We start from the raw sequence: 15,418 nt of genomic DNA, 5'->3' as shown, positions 1-15,418 counted from the left end.
CCAAATTATCAGCCACAAACACATGTAGGGCGCTGTAGGAGTCCCTTGTTGAGTTCTTTTTGTAATCACTCGGCAGAATCTTAGTAACCCAAAACGCAGTGAAAAAAGGAGCCGTTCTTTTTGCAACTGGCTCAATCAGGGCTTTCCCATTCCACTTTGAGAGTTTTCTTGGCGGCAATCTCTCGTTTCCGTCAGGATTGCTCCTCCTCGCTCTGTTCTTCAAGAGTCATCCGCCAATTTTTCAAAGGACTGTTACGGAAGTACCTATTCGGCGACCTCCTCCTACCCGGCACCTCAATGTTATATTGGCTCAAACAATGAAGGCACCATTCGAGCCTATCCACAGGGCGGACTTAAAGTTTCTAACCTGGAAGATAGCCATTCTCCTTGCTCTGACCTCATCACTTTGCGTGAGTGATATTCACGCCTTCCCCATTAAGCCTCTTTTCATCCAATTCAAATCGGACTGTGTGGATCTTTGCACCAATCCAACATTTTTGCCTAAGGTGCCCACAGATTTCCATATTAATGAACCTGTTTTCTTGAAAAATTTCTTTGCAAACCCTCAATCTCCGGCAGAGCAATGCTTACATTCCTTGGACATTAAAAGATGGCTTAAATTTTACATCAACAGGACGGCCCCCTTTCGCAGGTCCGATCAACTGTTCAATGCCTATGGACGCATGCGCAAAGGGCATCCTGTTACCAAGTCAACTATTGTACGTTGGATTTATTCAGCCATTGCTTTCTGCCATCAGAAAGCTGGCAAGCCTCTTCAGTCTTCAGTGAGGGCTCATTCCACCAAGGCGATGTCATCCTCTACTGCCCTGTTTGCCGGTGTGCCGCTTCATTAGATCTGGAGAGCAGCCACGTGGTCCAGCAGGCACACGTTCACGAAACACTACTGCCTGGATGCCATCAACGAAGCAGATACAGCAGTGGGACAGGCAGTGCTTCGCAATCTTTTTTAACTAAGGTGAGCCTCTGTCTTCCCTCCTCCATTATGGTTTTTATATGCTTACTGTTATGACTTGTATGACTATATTATTGTCTCATTGAGTTTTCTTCCATGCTTTTGCAGGACTATTCGAGCCTTAGCAGCTACTACTGCTCACTATTCTATTCAAGCATGTGAATCTATGAAAGACACCCTAATACTGGAGAAGAACGAGTGTTACTTACCTGTAAACAGGTGGTTCTCCAGTATTGGTGTCTTTCATAGATTCACATGTGACCCACACACTTCCCCTCAGAGGCTCTCTTCTCCTCTTAGACTCTTTTGTCACTTTTGTGCTACGAAAATCTGAGGGACTGAGCTCTGAGGAGAAGGTTCTGGAGGGGTGCTGGGGCCCGATTGGCTGTCGTTTGGACTAACATAATGACAGGAATATGTTACAAGTGTTTTTTCTCTCTACCATGTATTCCTATGTAGGAATTAGGTCTGGGTATTTACTACCTTTTCTAGTGTGCATTTCATGTGTTATGTTTTTACATACATATGTTATTAGTATTTTATTGCTATTTTATTTATCGTGGACTCCCACTTCGACGACAGGGAATATTCAAGCATGTGAATCTATGAAAGACACCCAAACCTGGAGAAATATTAATATTTGCAACAGAGAGCTACAAGTTCGGAAAATCGGCCTTGATGGTTATAGCCCAGACAGAATATACAAAACCACCTACACAAAGGTCAATAAGCACATCCAACAATTATTTTAGCCTTTTTAAAACGGATTTCATGATTTTCTGCAAAATGTTAAGATTTTTGTATCAACAACAGAGGAAATGCAATAATTTATTTAAAGCAAGTGGATCAGTTCTATACCTGAGAAATGGCGATCATAGCCAGGACAGTATACAGTTCTTCTTTAGTAAGTTTTCCAGGAGTGGTCCGATTTGCTAATCCCCATATTTGTCCCAAGGTCTCCCTAGGAAGTCCCGATGACAACAGAATAGGATACAGCGTAGCAGTATCTATTCCAGTGGGAGTCATAGTGGTTTCCAAAATTCTCTTATAAAGATCTGCAAGAGCAGAAAACATTTTATTAATATACAGAATAATTGTATTATTGTATGGTTCTTTTCTGCTTTATTTTAATGCAACTAAAACAAAGACACATTATGTTTTACAACACCAAAGGTTTCATGCATTTAACATGACAATGACAAATCACAGCTTCAAATATGTTATTTCATCTAAAAGGCTTCAATCTAAAATAAGTGGCATCCCAATATACATAGCATACCAGAAGCAAATGCTTAACATAAAAATCTTAACATAAAACTTTTAAAATGTAAGTCCGCTATATTTTTTGGTAGCTAACAACTTTCCCAAGTTTTCACTAAAACTACTGAAAAAAATACTCTCGGGAGGTGGTCAAGGTTTTTATTTACAGCAAATAGGATTACTTTTGCCAGTCAGGCAAAACTGAAATACTTCTTGTGCAGTTGAGACAGGATAGTCTTCACAAATCGCATCAAATCTTTATTGTTTTCAGCCATAACAGTCCATGACAGTTAGCAATACAATTCAAAACTCAATAGTTATAATAAAATTCACAATTAACTCTTAAGATCACATAGAATAAAAATACGAATAAACCATTGAGTTCAATAATTTTAAAAGTTATGATTGTAAATGACTATATGACCAAAATGTGACTTCATAGATTTTCCTAGTAAGAATCTTCAATTGCCCCTAGAGCCCAGGTGCAAGTTAATGGGATAACGTCCTGTGGTTTTGCACAACACAAAGTTATCCAGCAGGCGTGCCCACTCTTGGCCCTGATATTCGCCTTGGCACTTGAGCCATTAGCGATCTGGATTCACCAGGACCCATTGATATAAGGAATTAGAGCAGACGGAGGATGGGAGGAACGTGTCCCCATATGCCGATGATGTCTTACTATATGCCACAAGACCGTTTTTTCATCACCAAGATCTTAAATACTTTTGATCCCTTCAGTAGCAACTCCAGATATCAAATCAATTGGTCAAAATCAATTATCATCCCCCTGTCAGGGGTCCAGGAGCGGCTCCTGACCGAATGCACTGCACCAGTGGTGATCAAGGGTTTACGGTATCTACGTGATCAGTGATCAACGTTTGTGCATACAGCGAAACCTATTCCTCAAATTAGAGAGACTCCTCGCTGATGTGACACACTGCCGCACCCTGCCATTATCCTTAAGAGGTAGGGCAGCGCTCTATAAAATGACCCTCCCACGACTCCTATATGAGCTCCAGAACACACCCTATTCGATTTTGATGCAGTTATTTCGAAAAGTGGAACATGAACTCTGTTTACTTCTGTGGAAATAGCAGAGCACCACGAATCGCACAAGGCAAACGCCTAGGGGGTTTATGACGGGGGCTCGCAATTCCAGACATTAGGAAATACTACTGGGCCTCACAGCTATTGGTGGTCAACAATTGGGTCTTCTCAGACAGAAACCGGTCTATTGTGCCAACACGGAAATAATGACAGTGGGAGATTATGAGGCAGTCCTCTGCCGTTAGAAACTGGAAAAGAAATTACCACCACACAAGGATTGGGAGGGAGGCTGATGGGTATTTGGGTTATAAAGAGAAATCGACAGCGCAGACTCCTCTGTGGCATAGTGACCTGCTCCGTGAAGTTGGCACTCTAACAGGCTTCTCCCGATGGGCAACAAAAGGTGTAGAGCATTTGAGCGACGTGTGGAGAGATAGATCCCCGATAAGGTTGAGGCCCTCCGTCAGGAATACGAGTCGGCGGAAACTGAACATTTTTGCTATCTTCAGTTGGGTTATGCACAGCATGTACATATTCGTGACGGTACATACCTGCCAGATGCATCACCACTGGAAGACTGCTTGCTCACTGAACCCATACCCGATACAGGGGTTTCCACGATTTATAGGAATTTGATAAACTCCCCTGACCTACTGGGAGTCCAAGGAAACCCTTGGCCGGAAGACCTCAGAGAAATTGATGACTGCGACTGTGTTGAGGCTCTCCAGGGTCCCAGGAAACTGCAAGTTGAGCCCGGTTCAGACTAGTCCAACTTAAAATCCAGCATAGGTCACATTACTCCAGCACTCTTTTGCATAGGATTGGGACAGCTGACACCTTGCAGTACATTAGGGGCTGTGCTCAGGAGGGCACCTTCTTCCATATTCTATGGGAGTGCCCAGTCATCCTGGCGAAGGGTTACCGGCGTTATGTCCCGGGCTGTGTCCCTACAGGTACTTCCCAACACCAAATTGCTATTATTAGCAGTGCAGGGGGCGGAGGCTTGGCTTCACTTTGAAAATATTTGGCCGATGGTTGCAGCTGGCGGGGCAAGACGCAATGTTGCAAGAAGTTGGGGTGCAAATCTCCCCCCGAGTGTTGTAGAATGGGAGATGGATATGGATTGGTGTGAGAGGACAGAAGAGGTGATTACGGTTGGGGCTTCCCCAGAAAGTGTCTTAATGGGTGTGAGTGGGTAGGTGTGCGATTGTCTGTATGGGTCTGGGAGTGGCTGCATAATCCTACTGGGTCTGTGAGTGGGCACAGGAGTGTCAGATTGAGTGTCTTAGTGTGAGTAGGCACGAGAGTGTCTCAGTGGGTTTGCGAGTGCCTCCATGAGTGTGAGACAGTCTGTGAGTGCAGGAGTGTCTGAGTGGGCCTGTGAGTGGGTGCATGGATGTCTGAATGCGTCTTAGAGTGAATGTGTGAGTGGCTGTAGGGGTCTGTGACTGATTGCCTGGGTATGTGGGTGCCTGGGTATGTGAGTGCCTGGGTATGTGGGTGAGTGTCTGTGTGGGTGGGAGTGTCAGTGGCTGTGTGGTTGATTAGGCCACAAAGACACCCCACCTACTCTTTTTCCAAGCTTGGCCTGCAGGGGCGCTTGTTAAGTTGTCCATTACCCTGGCATGACAGGAAGCTCTTTTGATACCACTAAGGTGGATGTAGCCAAATGGGGAAGCATCCAAGTGATTTGCACATTTGCATACTCCTAGCAACTCACAAACAAAATAAAAAAATTTTAAAAAGTGTACCACGGCCTCTGCTCCTGCCGGGACAGAACAACATAGAATCCACTTGTTACACTTGCATACAGATTGTGCTCCAATAGATCAACGATGCAGTCACCTCCACGAAGGATTTCAGACCGTTTATCAATATGGAATAGCTGAGAAAACATGCTTGCTTTGACTTTGCTATGCCCAGGGGTTAGATCATTTGTCACTTACAGAAGTGGAGCTTCAACGGGGGCACCTGCTATGGTTAGATTTGTAAGTACTTCCCCTTGAGGTTTAGTTTTTGTGAAATGAGCATAAGGGCAAGAAAGGCTTGGAGACCCAACCCGGGCTCTAGCCGCAACTTAATGGGTGTAGGGGCTGCACCGCACACCTTCCTGAGCTGATTTGTGCCTCAGCGACCTTATCCACCAGGGCCCAGCTAAGAATCAATTGGGGAAGGGAGAGAGCGGGGCCGCGCCCACCCTCCCACCTCCCTTGGCTGATTATGGCCCAAGGGACCCCATCCCCCGGGGACCCAGATACATATTGCTGGGTTCCCTGGAGCCCACCCAGGGCACCTAGTGTGCTATGGGACCACAGAAGGAGCCTCAATGCCCACGCGGTCGCAGCTGGCTCCTCCTCATGCAGGAGCAGACTTTGCTAAGGCACGAGAGAGCTGTTGGAAAACCATCTCTCTGCGTGCAAAAGCACTCCTTTCATCCCTTTCCCTGCTGCATGTCTGTGGGCAGGAAAAGAGATGAAAAATGTGCTTTCAGCAAGCGGGATCTGTTTGGCAGCTGTTTGCATTTGCGTGGCAGGAGCAGTGAAAGCTTTGCCATGCAAAAGCAAACAGCTATGTCCCCGGATGGGCATAGCAGGAGCCAGCTCTGGTGGGTGGTGGTCCCCAGAACCATTAGTTGCTACAGGAAGAGGGGGGGCATGCTCCCCCCTTCTTTGTTATTTATGAGCTGGCCCCCTGGAAGGTGGTGTTACCTGCAGCTGGGGGAGTCAGTGTGCCCCCCACCCAATTTTTTTTATAACTATGCCCAGGGATGTGGTGGTCCTTGAGGTCGGGGTGAGGGGGGGGGGAGGGGGAGGAGGAGGAGAGTGTGGGGGTGTTTGTGCGTCTTCTCTGAATTTTAACAATGAGCCCCAGGGACCTCACACCCGCTCGATATAAACAATAGTCTCGGAGAAGTGGTGGTAACCGGAGCTAAAATAAGCCCTTGGAGTGGGGCCCCATGCTCCCCCCTCCTTATTTTAATAAAATACACATGCCCTGGGACATGGACAACCTGATGACGTCATTAAAAGCAAGTTTTGGGAGGCCACGTTTTTTTCCTTCAAATTGACAGAGATCTTAGCAAATATTTTTGCCCTGCCTCTGGGACCCAAGGACCAAGGCTACAGAGGTTAGGGTATTTGTTTTTTGGGCTTGGGCGAAGCATTGGCAGCCAATCAGAGCACTGCAGATCTCTGCACAAGCTTGTCATTATTCGTGAATGCTTCATGGTCGTAGATACACAAATTTGGATTTCCTTCAATTTTTTGCAAACTAATGAACAGATTTACACCAAATACCTGATAGCAGAATCAGCGTACCAAAAGCTACCATTAAGCCAAATTTGGTGTCATTTTGTCCAGCGGTTCAGGCTGTGGTTGTGTTCAAAGTCCCTATGGGAATTAACATTGGAAATGCACTTTTTTGTCCCCCCACCCCTTCTTCTCAGCCCCCACTTGACGGATCGCCCCGAAACATTCCATACACTAGAATTACCGGCACACTTTTTGGGGAAAATATTGTGAAGATTTGTAAAATAAGAAATATATAATCTCTCTCTCCTGGGGGCCAACTAGCCCACCAGCTACTTCCAGTATGCGCCACAGAGCTGCGTTTCAGAGTGTTGTAAAAAGGGGCGTGGTCTCTGAACACCTCTGCAATGCAACCTCCTGCCGCATACTGGAGGTACCTGGTAGACTAGTTGGCCCCCAGGGGACCTCAGGATTCAAGGGCACTTAATCACGTAACTTAAAACGCGCCACAGGGCGTGTTTACACACATGTCACCTCAGGCCCGCCCCCTTCCTTCACCTTTGTACAAATATTCCTCTAAAATCAGCTGAACTATGAATTCTGATGTACTCACCTGTTACAGGAGAGAACCCAGTGCGGCATCTTTTATCCCAGCACTGACCCTGAAAAGTAATTCTAAGCGTACTTACAGTAACTTGTATTTCCTTCCATAGGAAACCATTGTGTGGTTTTCAGCAGAAAAGTTTCTATGTGTATATTTTCACAAACGACAAACATTACTAAAAAAAAAAAACCCTCTATGACTAACGCATTTTTTCAACTGTTTACAGGAGATACACCAGTGCTGGATCTAGGATACACCACTGAGTAAGAAAAAGTAACAATAACATTACTTACCTGCTAAGTGAATTTCCTTCCATAGGGTAACATTGACTGGTTTCACTTGGAAATTGTCTACGTGTGGGGTTTTGGGACTTTAAAATATTCACCTAAAATCATCCGAACAACGAATTCAGATTTACTCACCTGTTATCAGGAGAGACCTCAGTGCTGCATCTTTGAGCTCAGTACTGATCCTGAAAAGTAATTCTAACCATACTTACCAGTAACTTGAATGTCCTTCCATAGGCTAACATTGACTGGTTTCACTTGGAAATTCTTCTAAGTGTGGAGTTTTGGAACTTTTAAATATTCACCTAAAATCATCCGAACAACGAATTCCGATTTACTCCCCTGTTATCAGGAGAACTCAGTGCTGCATCTTTTAGCTGCTTGCAAAAACAATTAAGGGACAGAATGCAGAACAATGTCATACATTCACCCCAGTACAGAGATCTGGGCCTAAATCCATCGTTTTTTTGCACTCCACACCACCCCAGTTCAGAAATGGCCATATGCAAATCAGCCTTGACCCTGTGCCTCATGGGAACAGTCCAGCCCGAACTGTCAAGCCATCCCCTTTTGTATCGCATCTTTTAGCCTGACACTGACCCTGAGAAAGTAATTCTAACCATACTTACAAGTAACTTATATTTCCTTCCATAGGAATCCATTGTCTGGTTTTCACCAGTAAAGTTTCTGTGTGTCTATTTTCACAAACTAAAAATATTCCTTAAAAATCGGCTGTATGACTCAAACACATTCTTTCAACTTTTTACAGAAGTTGCACCAGTGCTGGATATAGGATCCACCACTGAGTAAGAAAAAGTGACAATAGCACTACTTACCTGCTAAAGGAATTTCCTCCTATAGGATAACATTGGTAATTCTATGTGAAATAATTTCTAAGTGTCAACTTTTAAAATACAATATTATTCCTTAAAAATCACTATTGTAACTAAAACACTTTTACTCAACTGTTTACAGGAGATGTCCAAGGACTGAATCTAGGATCCAGTCCTGTGGTTAGAAAAGTAATCCATAAAGTAACTAATTGCATTTAACTACAAAACTCATAATGAGGTCAATGTTGCACTGCGTTTGAAATTGTGTTGCCCATTGCAACAACTGTAACTACTGTACTTAAAAGTCTATTGCCTATTTGCAAAGTATTTAAACTAAAGTAATTCATTCTAAGAAAGTATATATTGGAATGTAATGTATAATGTAATTAAAAAAAAATATTTAAAAATAAATAGTTTAAAAAATGTAGTAAATCAGTATAAAAAAATATATATATAACAATTAATACATTTAAAAATTGTCATTTACAATACCTTCGAAATTCACTGGAAAAAAACCATAGGTTTCAGGCCTGATATCGTTAGGAATCAGCATTTAGAAAACCTTTGAAATTCACTGAAAAACCCATAGGTTTCAGGCCTGATATAGTTCGGAATTAGCATTTAAATGAAAAAACCTTAGAAATTCAATGAAAAAACGGTAGATTTTAGGGGTGTTATAGTTAGCTGAACATTTCACTCGTACAAAACCATTGAAATTCCTCCGATATTTTTACTTGTACTCACTATATCTCGATCGACGGCAATCCACTGCTGATGAGGTCACATATTACATCATTCATAACATGGTCAGTGACATGACTGATGACATCTCAAATGACATCATCCACGTGACAATCAGATACACCTCATCATACACTAGTATAACCTTTCATCACTCACTGTAAAATACAGAGTACCATATTTGAATCCATTGACGCACCAATACATGTTTCTAAAAACCCACTCAGTGATTCCTAGATCAATACACACATCTAATCATTTACCTATAGATTCACTCATACATGCAGTCAATGATCAATAGAACACTATCAAATATACTTATACACCTTTCTCGACATTACACACCAGCACACATCCTATTCACTTATGAAGTCATCCTATTCACTTATGCAAACATGGATCATACTTACATTTACTTAGCTATACACTTATACAAACACCACTTTATCTATTGATATAGATAGTAACTTATACTTGGTGTGTTATAAAATCACTATTACAAGTATACAGTTATCCATACAGTCACACATACAATCACGGAGTCTAATGTATACTTGTTAATAAAAACAACAACTGACATATACACTGCCTTTTATTTACCTACTTTGTTGGACATGTACCATTGAGAGAGATTTTTGCTCATCACCACACCCATAAAGATATTCACTCACCGAAACAACTGTTATAACATGTAGTTTTAACTTCATATACCTACTGAATCAACTATTCACACATCTTGGGCAGTCACACAACCCCCACCGAACCACACACACACACATTCACTCTCCCATACAAATACTCAGTTAACTAATCAATAACTAATATAGACTTTGAAATAAGTAGTAACCAATTGGAGAAGCAGTTTACACAACAACTGACAAAGTGATACAGATGTTCACACAGTTTAGTCACTATCCAATATATTTAGTGAGACACTTTAAAGTAGTCAAGTAAACAGTCAATGACACTGCTACTAAATCCTCCATCCAGATATTTATATATCCACTCATTCTTCAATGCAAACTGCTAAATATATAATACATATTTAAATAACGAAGCAAACCACATTCACTGGATGATGTCATTTTCGATGTCACTGACCATGTCATTTGAGAGACAGATGGACAGAGGGAGAGACAGCGAGAGAAAGCGAGAGACAGAGACAGCGAGAGAAAGAAAGAGACAGAGGGGCAGAGACAGAGACAGCGAGAGAAAGAGAGAAAGAGAGAGAGATAGACAGAGAGACAGCAAGAGAATGAGAGAGACAGCAAGAGAATGAGAGAGACAGCAAGAGAATGAGAGAGACAGCAAGAGAATGAGAGAGACAGCGAGAGAGAGGGGAAGAGGGAGAGGGGAAGAGGGAGAGGGGAAGAGAGTGAGAGTGAGGGGAAGAGAGTGAGAGTGAGGGGAAGAGAGTGAGAGTGAGGGAAAGAGAGAGACAGACGGAGAGGGAAAGAGAGAGGGAAAGGGAAAGAGAGAGGGAAAGAGAGAGGGAAAGAGAGAGGGAAAGAGAGAGGGAAAGAGAGAGGGAAAGAGAGAGGGAAAGAGAGAGGGAAAGAGAGAGGGAAAGAGAGAGGGAAAGAGAGAGGGAAAGAGAGAGACAGACGGAAAGAGAGAGGGAAAGAGAGAGGGAAAGAGAGAGGGAAAGAGAGAGGGAAAGAGAGAGACAGACGGAGAGGGAAAGAGAGAGACAGACAGACAGAAAGAGAGAGGGAAAGAGACATACAGACAGAAAGAGAGAGGGAAAGAGACAGACAGACGGAGACGGAGAGGGAGAGGGAAAGAGACAGACAGACGGAGAGGGAGAGGGAGAGGGAAAGGGAGACAGAGACAGAGACAGGGAGGGAGAGGGAGAGGGAGAGACAGAGGCAGGGAGGGAGAGGGAAAGAGAGAGGGAAAGAGAGAGACAGACGGAGAGAGAGAGGGAAAGAGAGAGACAGACGGAGAGGGAGAGGGAAAGAGAGACAGACGGAGAGGGAGAGGGAAAGAGAGAGACCGAGACGGAGAGGGAGAGGGAAAGAGAGAGACAGACGGAGAGGGAGAGGGAAAGAGAGACAGACGGAGAGGGAGAGGGAAAGAGACAGACGGAGAGGGAGAGGGAAAGAGACAGACGGAGAGGGAGAGGGAAAGAGAGACAGACGGAGAGGGAGAGGGAAAGAGAGACAGACGGAGAGGGAGAGGGAAAGAGAGAGACAGAGAGGGAGAGGGAAAGAGAGAGACAGACGGAGAGGGAGAGGGAAAGAGAGACAGACGGAGAGGGAGAGGGAAAGAGAGACAGACGGAGAGGGAAAGAGAGACAGACGGAGAGGGAGAGGGAAAGAGAGAGACAGAGACAGAGACGGAGAGGGAGATGGAGACGGAGACGGAGAGGGAAAGAGAGACAGAGATGGAGAGGGAGAGGGAAAAAGAGAGAGACAGACGGAGAGGGAGAGGGAAAGAGAGACAGACGGAGAGGGAGAGGGAAAGAGAGACAGACGGAGAGGGAGAGGGAAAGAGAGACAGACGGAGAGGGAGAGGGAAAGAGAGACAGACGGAGAGGGAGAGGGAAAGAGAGACAGACGGAGAGGGAGAGGGAAAGAGAGAGACAGAGACGGAGAGGGAGATGGAGACGGAGAGGGAGAGGGAAAGAGAGAGACAGAGACGGAGAGGGAGAGGGAAAGAGAGACAGACGGAGAGGGAGAGGGAAAGAGAGACAGACGGAGAGGGAGAGGGAAAGAGAGACAGACGGAGAGGGAGAGGGAAAGAGAGACAGACGGAGAGGGAGAGGGAAAGAGAGACAGACGGAGAGGGAGAGGGAAAGAGAGACAGACGGAGAGGGAGAGGGAAAGAGAGACAGACGGAGAGGGAGAGGGAAAGAGAGAGACAGAGACAGAGACGGAGAGGGAGATGGAGACGGAGACGGAGAGGGAAAGAGAGAGACAGAGACGGAGAGGGAAAAAGAGAGAGACAGAGACGGAGAGGGAGATGGAGAGGGAGAGGGAAAGAGAGAGACAGAGACGGAGAGGGAGATGGAGACGGAGACGGAGAGGGAAAGAGAGAGACAGAGACGGAGAGGGAGATGGAGACGGAGAGGGAGAGGGAAAGAGAGAGACAGAGACGGAGAGTGAGATGGAGACGAAGAGGGAGACGGAGACGGAGATGGAGACGGCGAGACGGAGACAGCGAGACGGAGAGGGAGACGGAGAGGAAGACAGCGAGACGGAGAGGGAGAGGGAGAGAGAGACAGAGGGAAAGAGAGAGACAGAGGGAAAGAGAGAGACAGAGGGAAAGAGAGAGACAGAGGGAAAGAGAGAGACAGAGGGAAAGAGAGAGACAGAGGGAAAGAGAGAGACAGAGGGAAAGAGAGAGACAGAGACGGAGAGGGACATGGAGACGGAGAGGGAGAGGGAAAGAGAGAGACGGAGAGGGAGAGGGAAAGAGAGAGACGGAGAGGGAGAGGGAAAGAGAGAGACAGAGACAGAGAGGGAGAGGGAAAGAGAGAGACAGAGACAGAGAGGGAGAGGGAAAGAGAGAGACAGAGACAGAGAGGGAGAGGGAAAGAGAGAGACAGAGAGGGAGACAGAGAGGGAGAGAGAGAGGGAGAGAGAGAGGGAGAGAGAGAGGGAGAGAGAGAGGGAGAGAGAGAGGGAGAGAGAGAGGGAGACAGAGACGGAGACAGGGAGAGAGGGAGAGAGGGAGAGAGGGAGAGAGGGAGAGAGTGACAGTTCTTGTGCTGCCACATCCTCAGCAACAAAACAAGTACGGACCAAAGCCTGGAGTATAAGTGCAGTGCCTTTATTGCAAAATTAGTGTATCCAGGAAATAAAGTAGCGAGTGCCCAGCCTGAAGCATTTTGACCGCGTTTCCGCGGTCTTGATCACATGACGCGCTGGACCAGTTAGGATCATTATATAGTGCAACAACCAATAGAAATCCTGATGTATTCACATACTTTCAGCAATAAACATGAAAAAAATACTATACGGGCACCAACAAAACATACATGAGTGATGACACCTAGGGCCTCCATTAAATATAAAGATACAATAAAATAGCATATCTTAATTTCATGATAAAGACACACTGACAAATACCTTGTGGACTACGAACACAGATTCCATTTGGTACTTTCTACGTGAACAAACCTGTCAAATGTCAGCGCTGGGATGCCTACAGGTAGCCACGCGCTTGAGAAATGCCTTTACAAGTACAAATGTATTAAAATCATGTACAATGCCTCTAAACAACCCTTTCAAAGTATTAGGATCATGATTGCTGATAAATATATAAAAGTGCATATAATAAAGTGCAAGTGCTAGATAATGTGCGACAAATGTGCAACCTATCAACATTGGGTCAATATAGTTGTTCTACAGTATATTTAAAAAACAGCCTGAAGCCATACCCATTCCTTAAATATATAAGTTGAAAGTGCACTATAAACATGTAGTTGAGCTCAGAATGTCCCAATGTAAACAAAAAATCATTATATATATACACATGGAAGTCAATTCCATACTGCACAGAAAGTCCATAGAATTCACATAAAGTGCTAGTGCGCATTAATTCTTAGGCTAATGCAAGAAACAATAGATGTCATCATTCATTTGATATCCTTCATAAAAGTACAGTACATCGATTAAGATGGCCGCTTATTTCTTGAGCTCCGAGGTTATCCTTGTCCTTCACAGCTATCCGCATACATATCTGGCAACTAAAGAGCTCAGACGGCTGGAGCCGACGTCCGAACCTGAGCGGCAACACCCGGAGGTACTCCGGTGAAAATCCGTTCTTCCTAACTACTGCAATCGCTCTCTACAGAGGAACGGCCTGGGTCCGACGACTGGACCGGGGACTCTAGTTCTGCTGACGCCCAACGTAGAGGTCGCCGTGACGCGCTGCGCTGAACGGCTGTGATCCTAGCACAAACCCCACCACGCTATCAACTCTGGACGCACCTCCTCCTCCACCCAAGGACCTCTCGCCTCCGGACTCTCTTCACGGACCCTACGCCATTATTGCCTGGGGCCGCTCGACTTCCCTACCGACCGGAAAGGGGCCATTTTGAGACCCATGCCTGGATGCGGCTGCTGCACCCTTCTCAGACTATCATCCCCTACCGGCCCCCAGAGAATCCGGCTTATCCTGCACCCCCACAGCTTCGACCAGACGACTTGGAGAGGTGCGTTGATCTATTCTGCTCTCCGTTTCTACCCGGGATTAGGTCCGGTAGACGTGCGGCCTGGGTGGATGCAATACCCGGTCCCCCACGTGGCCTGGTGCTGCTCCAGGGCCTATCCAGGAGGGTCCTAATTACGCAGACCGGGGATGAAGCCCTACAGCCATACTGCCGTCTTCAGCGTACAAGCCCTTAACCAGATTTAGTTTCCCGAGGAGTGGCGCAGCGCCATACTGCCATACTTTTACAGGACGATACATTCCTCCAGCCCATTTGTACCTCTTGCTACGGGTGGTCTTAGGCCCCAGGAACTACCCCCGATTGACTGTGCCATGGCGGGAAGGGGTCCCAGAAACCAGACCGCGCGACAAAAATTGGACAAATATGCTTATGGTAAAAACTCTCCCACCGCGCCGGAAGGACGCTCCACTCAAAATAAGACGCCAGATGCAGAGGGAGCCTCAAAAATCACGCACGAGATTATGCGAGCTCTTGCTAACGTCCAGACTACTGTTGGCACAATATCCACCGATGTATCCCTGCTACGTGCAGACCTTCACAAAATGGTGGACAGAGTGAAAGATGTAGAGGTGGTGGTCAAATCGTTGGTAGTAGATACTTCAGAGCTCCAGGTTGCGGTTGCCCACCTTGAAAAACAGAACAAACTCCTTGCTGACAAGCTCGATCATCAAGAAGGACGCGCAAAACGGAACAACGTTCGAATTATAGGTATTCCAGAATCGGAAGGCTCCCAGGCGATGGACTTCTACGTGGAGGAGCTGATTAAAACTAAACTACAACCCAAGAGACTATCACATTTCTTCTCAGTGGAACGTGCCCACAGGGTACCGGGAGGGAGACCAAAACCGGGGGCTCCCCCGCGACCGGTACTGGCCAGACTCTTTAATTTTAGAGACAGGGATGCAATTTTGCAAGCGGCACGCATTTCACCTCCAATACGCATTTTGAACTCTACTGTGAACTTCTTCCCTGATTACCCTGCAGCTGTTTCAAGGCGTAGGCGAAGCTTCTTTGACGTTAAAAAACGTCTTTGCGAAAAGGAACTACCATATTCAATGCTTTTCCCAGCAAAGCTTAGAGTGGTGGCTGGGGACCGGACCTGGTTCTTTGATACGCCAGAGGTGGCTATTGACTGGATTGAGGGGTGGAGTCCGACGGGCCGAGCTGGGCGAGGAAATGGCTCCCATCGCCGCAGAGAGGAGGAAGAAGATTCGGAGAAACAGGCTCGCAGTGGCCGTGGATCGAA

At 45.8% G+C, this 15,418-nt stretch overlaps 1 protein-coding gene across 8 annotated transcripts in view; it reads right to left on the bottom strand.

Moving 5' to 3' along the window:
* SYNRG (synergin gamma) overlaps window positions 1-15,418 on the bottom strand; it is a 515,412-nt gene that overhangs the window by 323,494 nt on the left and 176,500 nt on the right. For all 8 annotated transcript variants that reach the window (XM_086954875.1, XM_086954876.1, XM_086954879.1 and 5 more), the window contains one exon: window positions 1,832-2,028. In XM_086954875.1, the coding sequence (XP_086811001.1) occupies window positions 1,832-2,028 (197 nt within the window). The remainder of the gene's footprint in view (window positions 1-1,831; window positions 2,029-15,418) is intronic.

This window comes from Lissotriton vulgaris, chromosome 2_1 (genome assembly GCF_964263255.1).
Source record: "Lissotriton vulgaris chromosome 2_1, aLisVul1.2, whole genome shotgun sequence".
Classification (NCBI taxonomy): Eukaryota; Metazoa; Chordata; class Amphibia; order Caudata; family Salamandridae; genus Lissotriton; species Lissotriton vulgaris.
The sequence above is the reverse complement of the archived record's forward strand: the minus strand, read 5'-3'. Positions and strand labels throughout refer to the sequence as shown.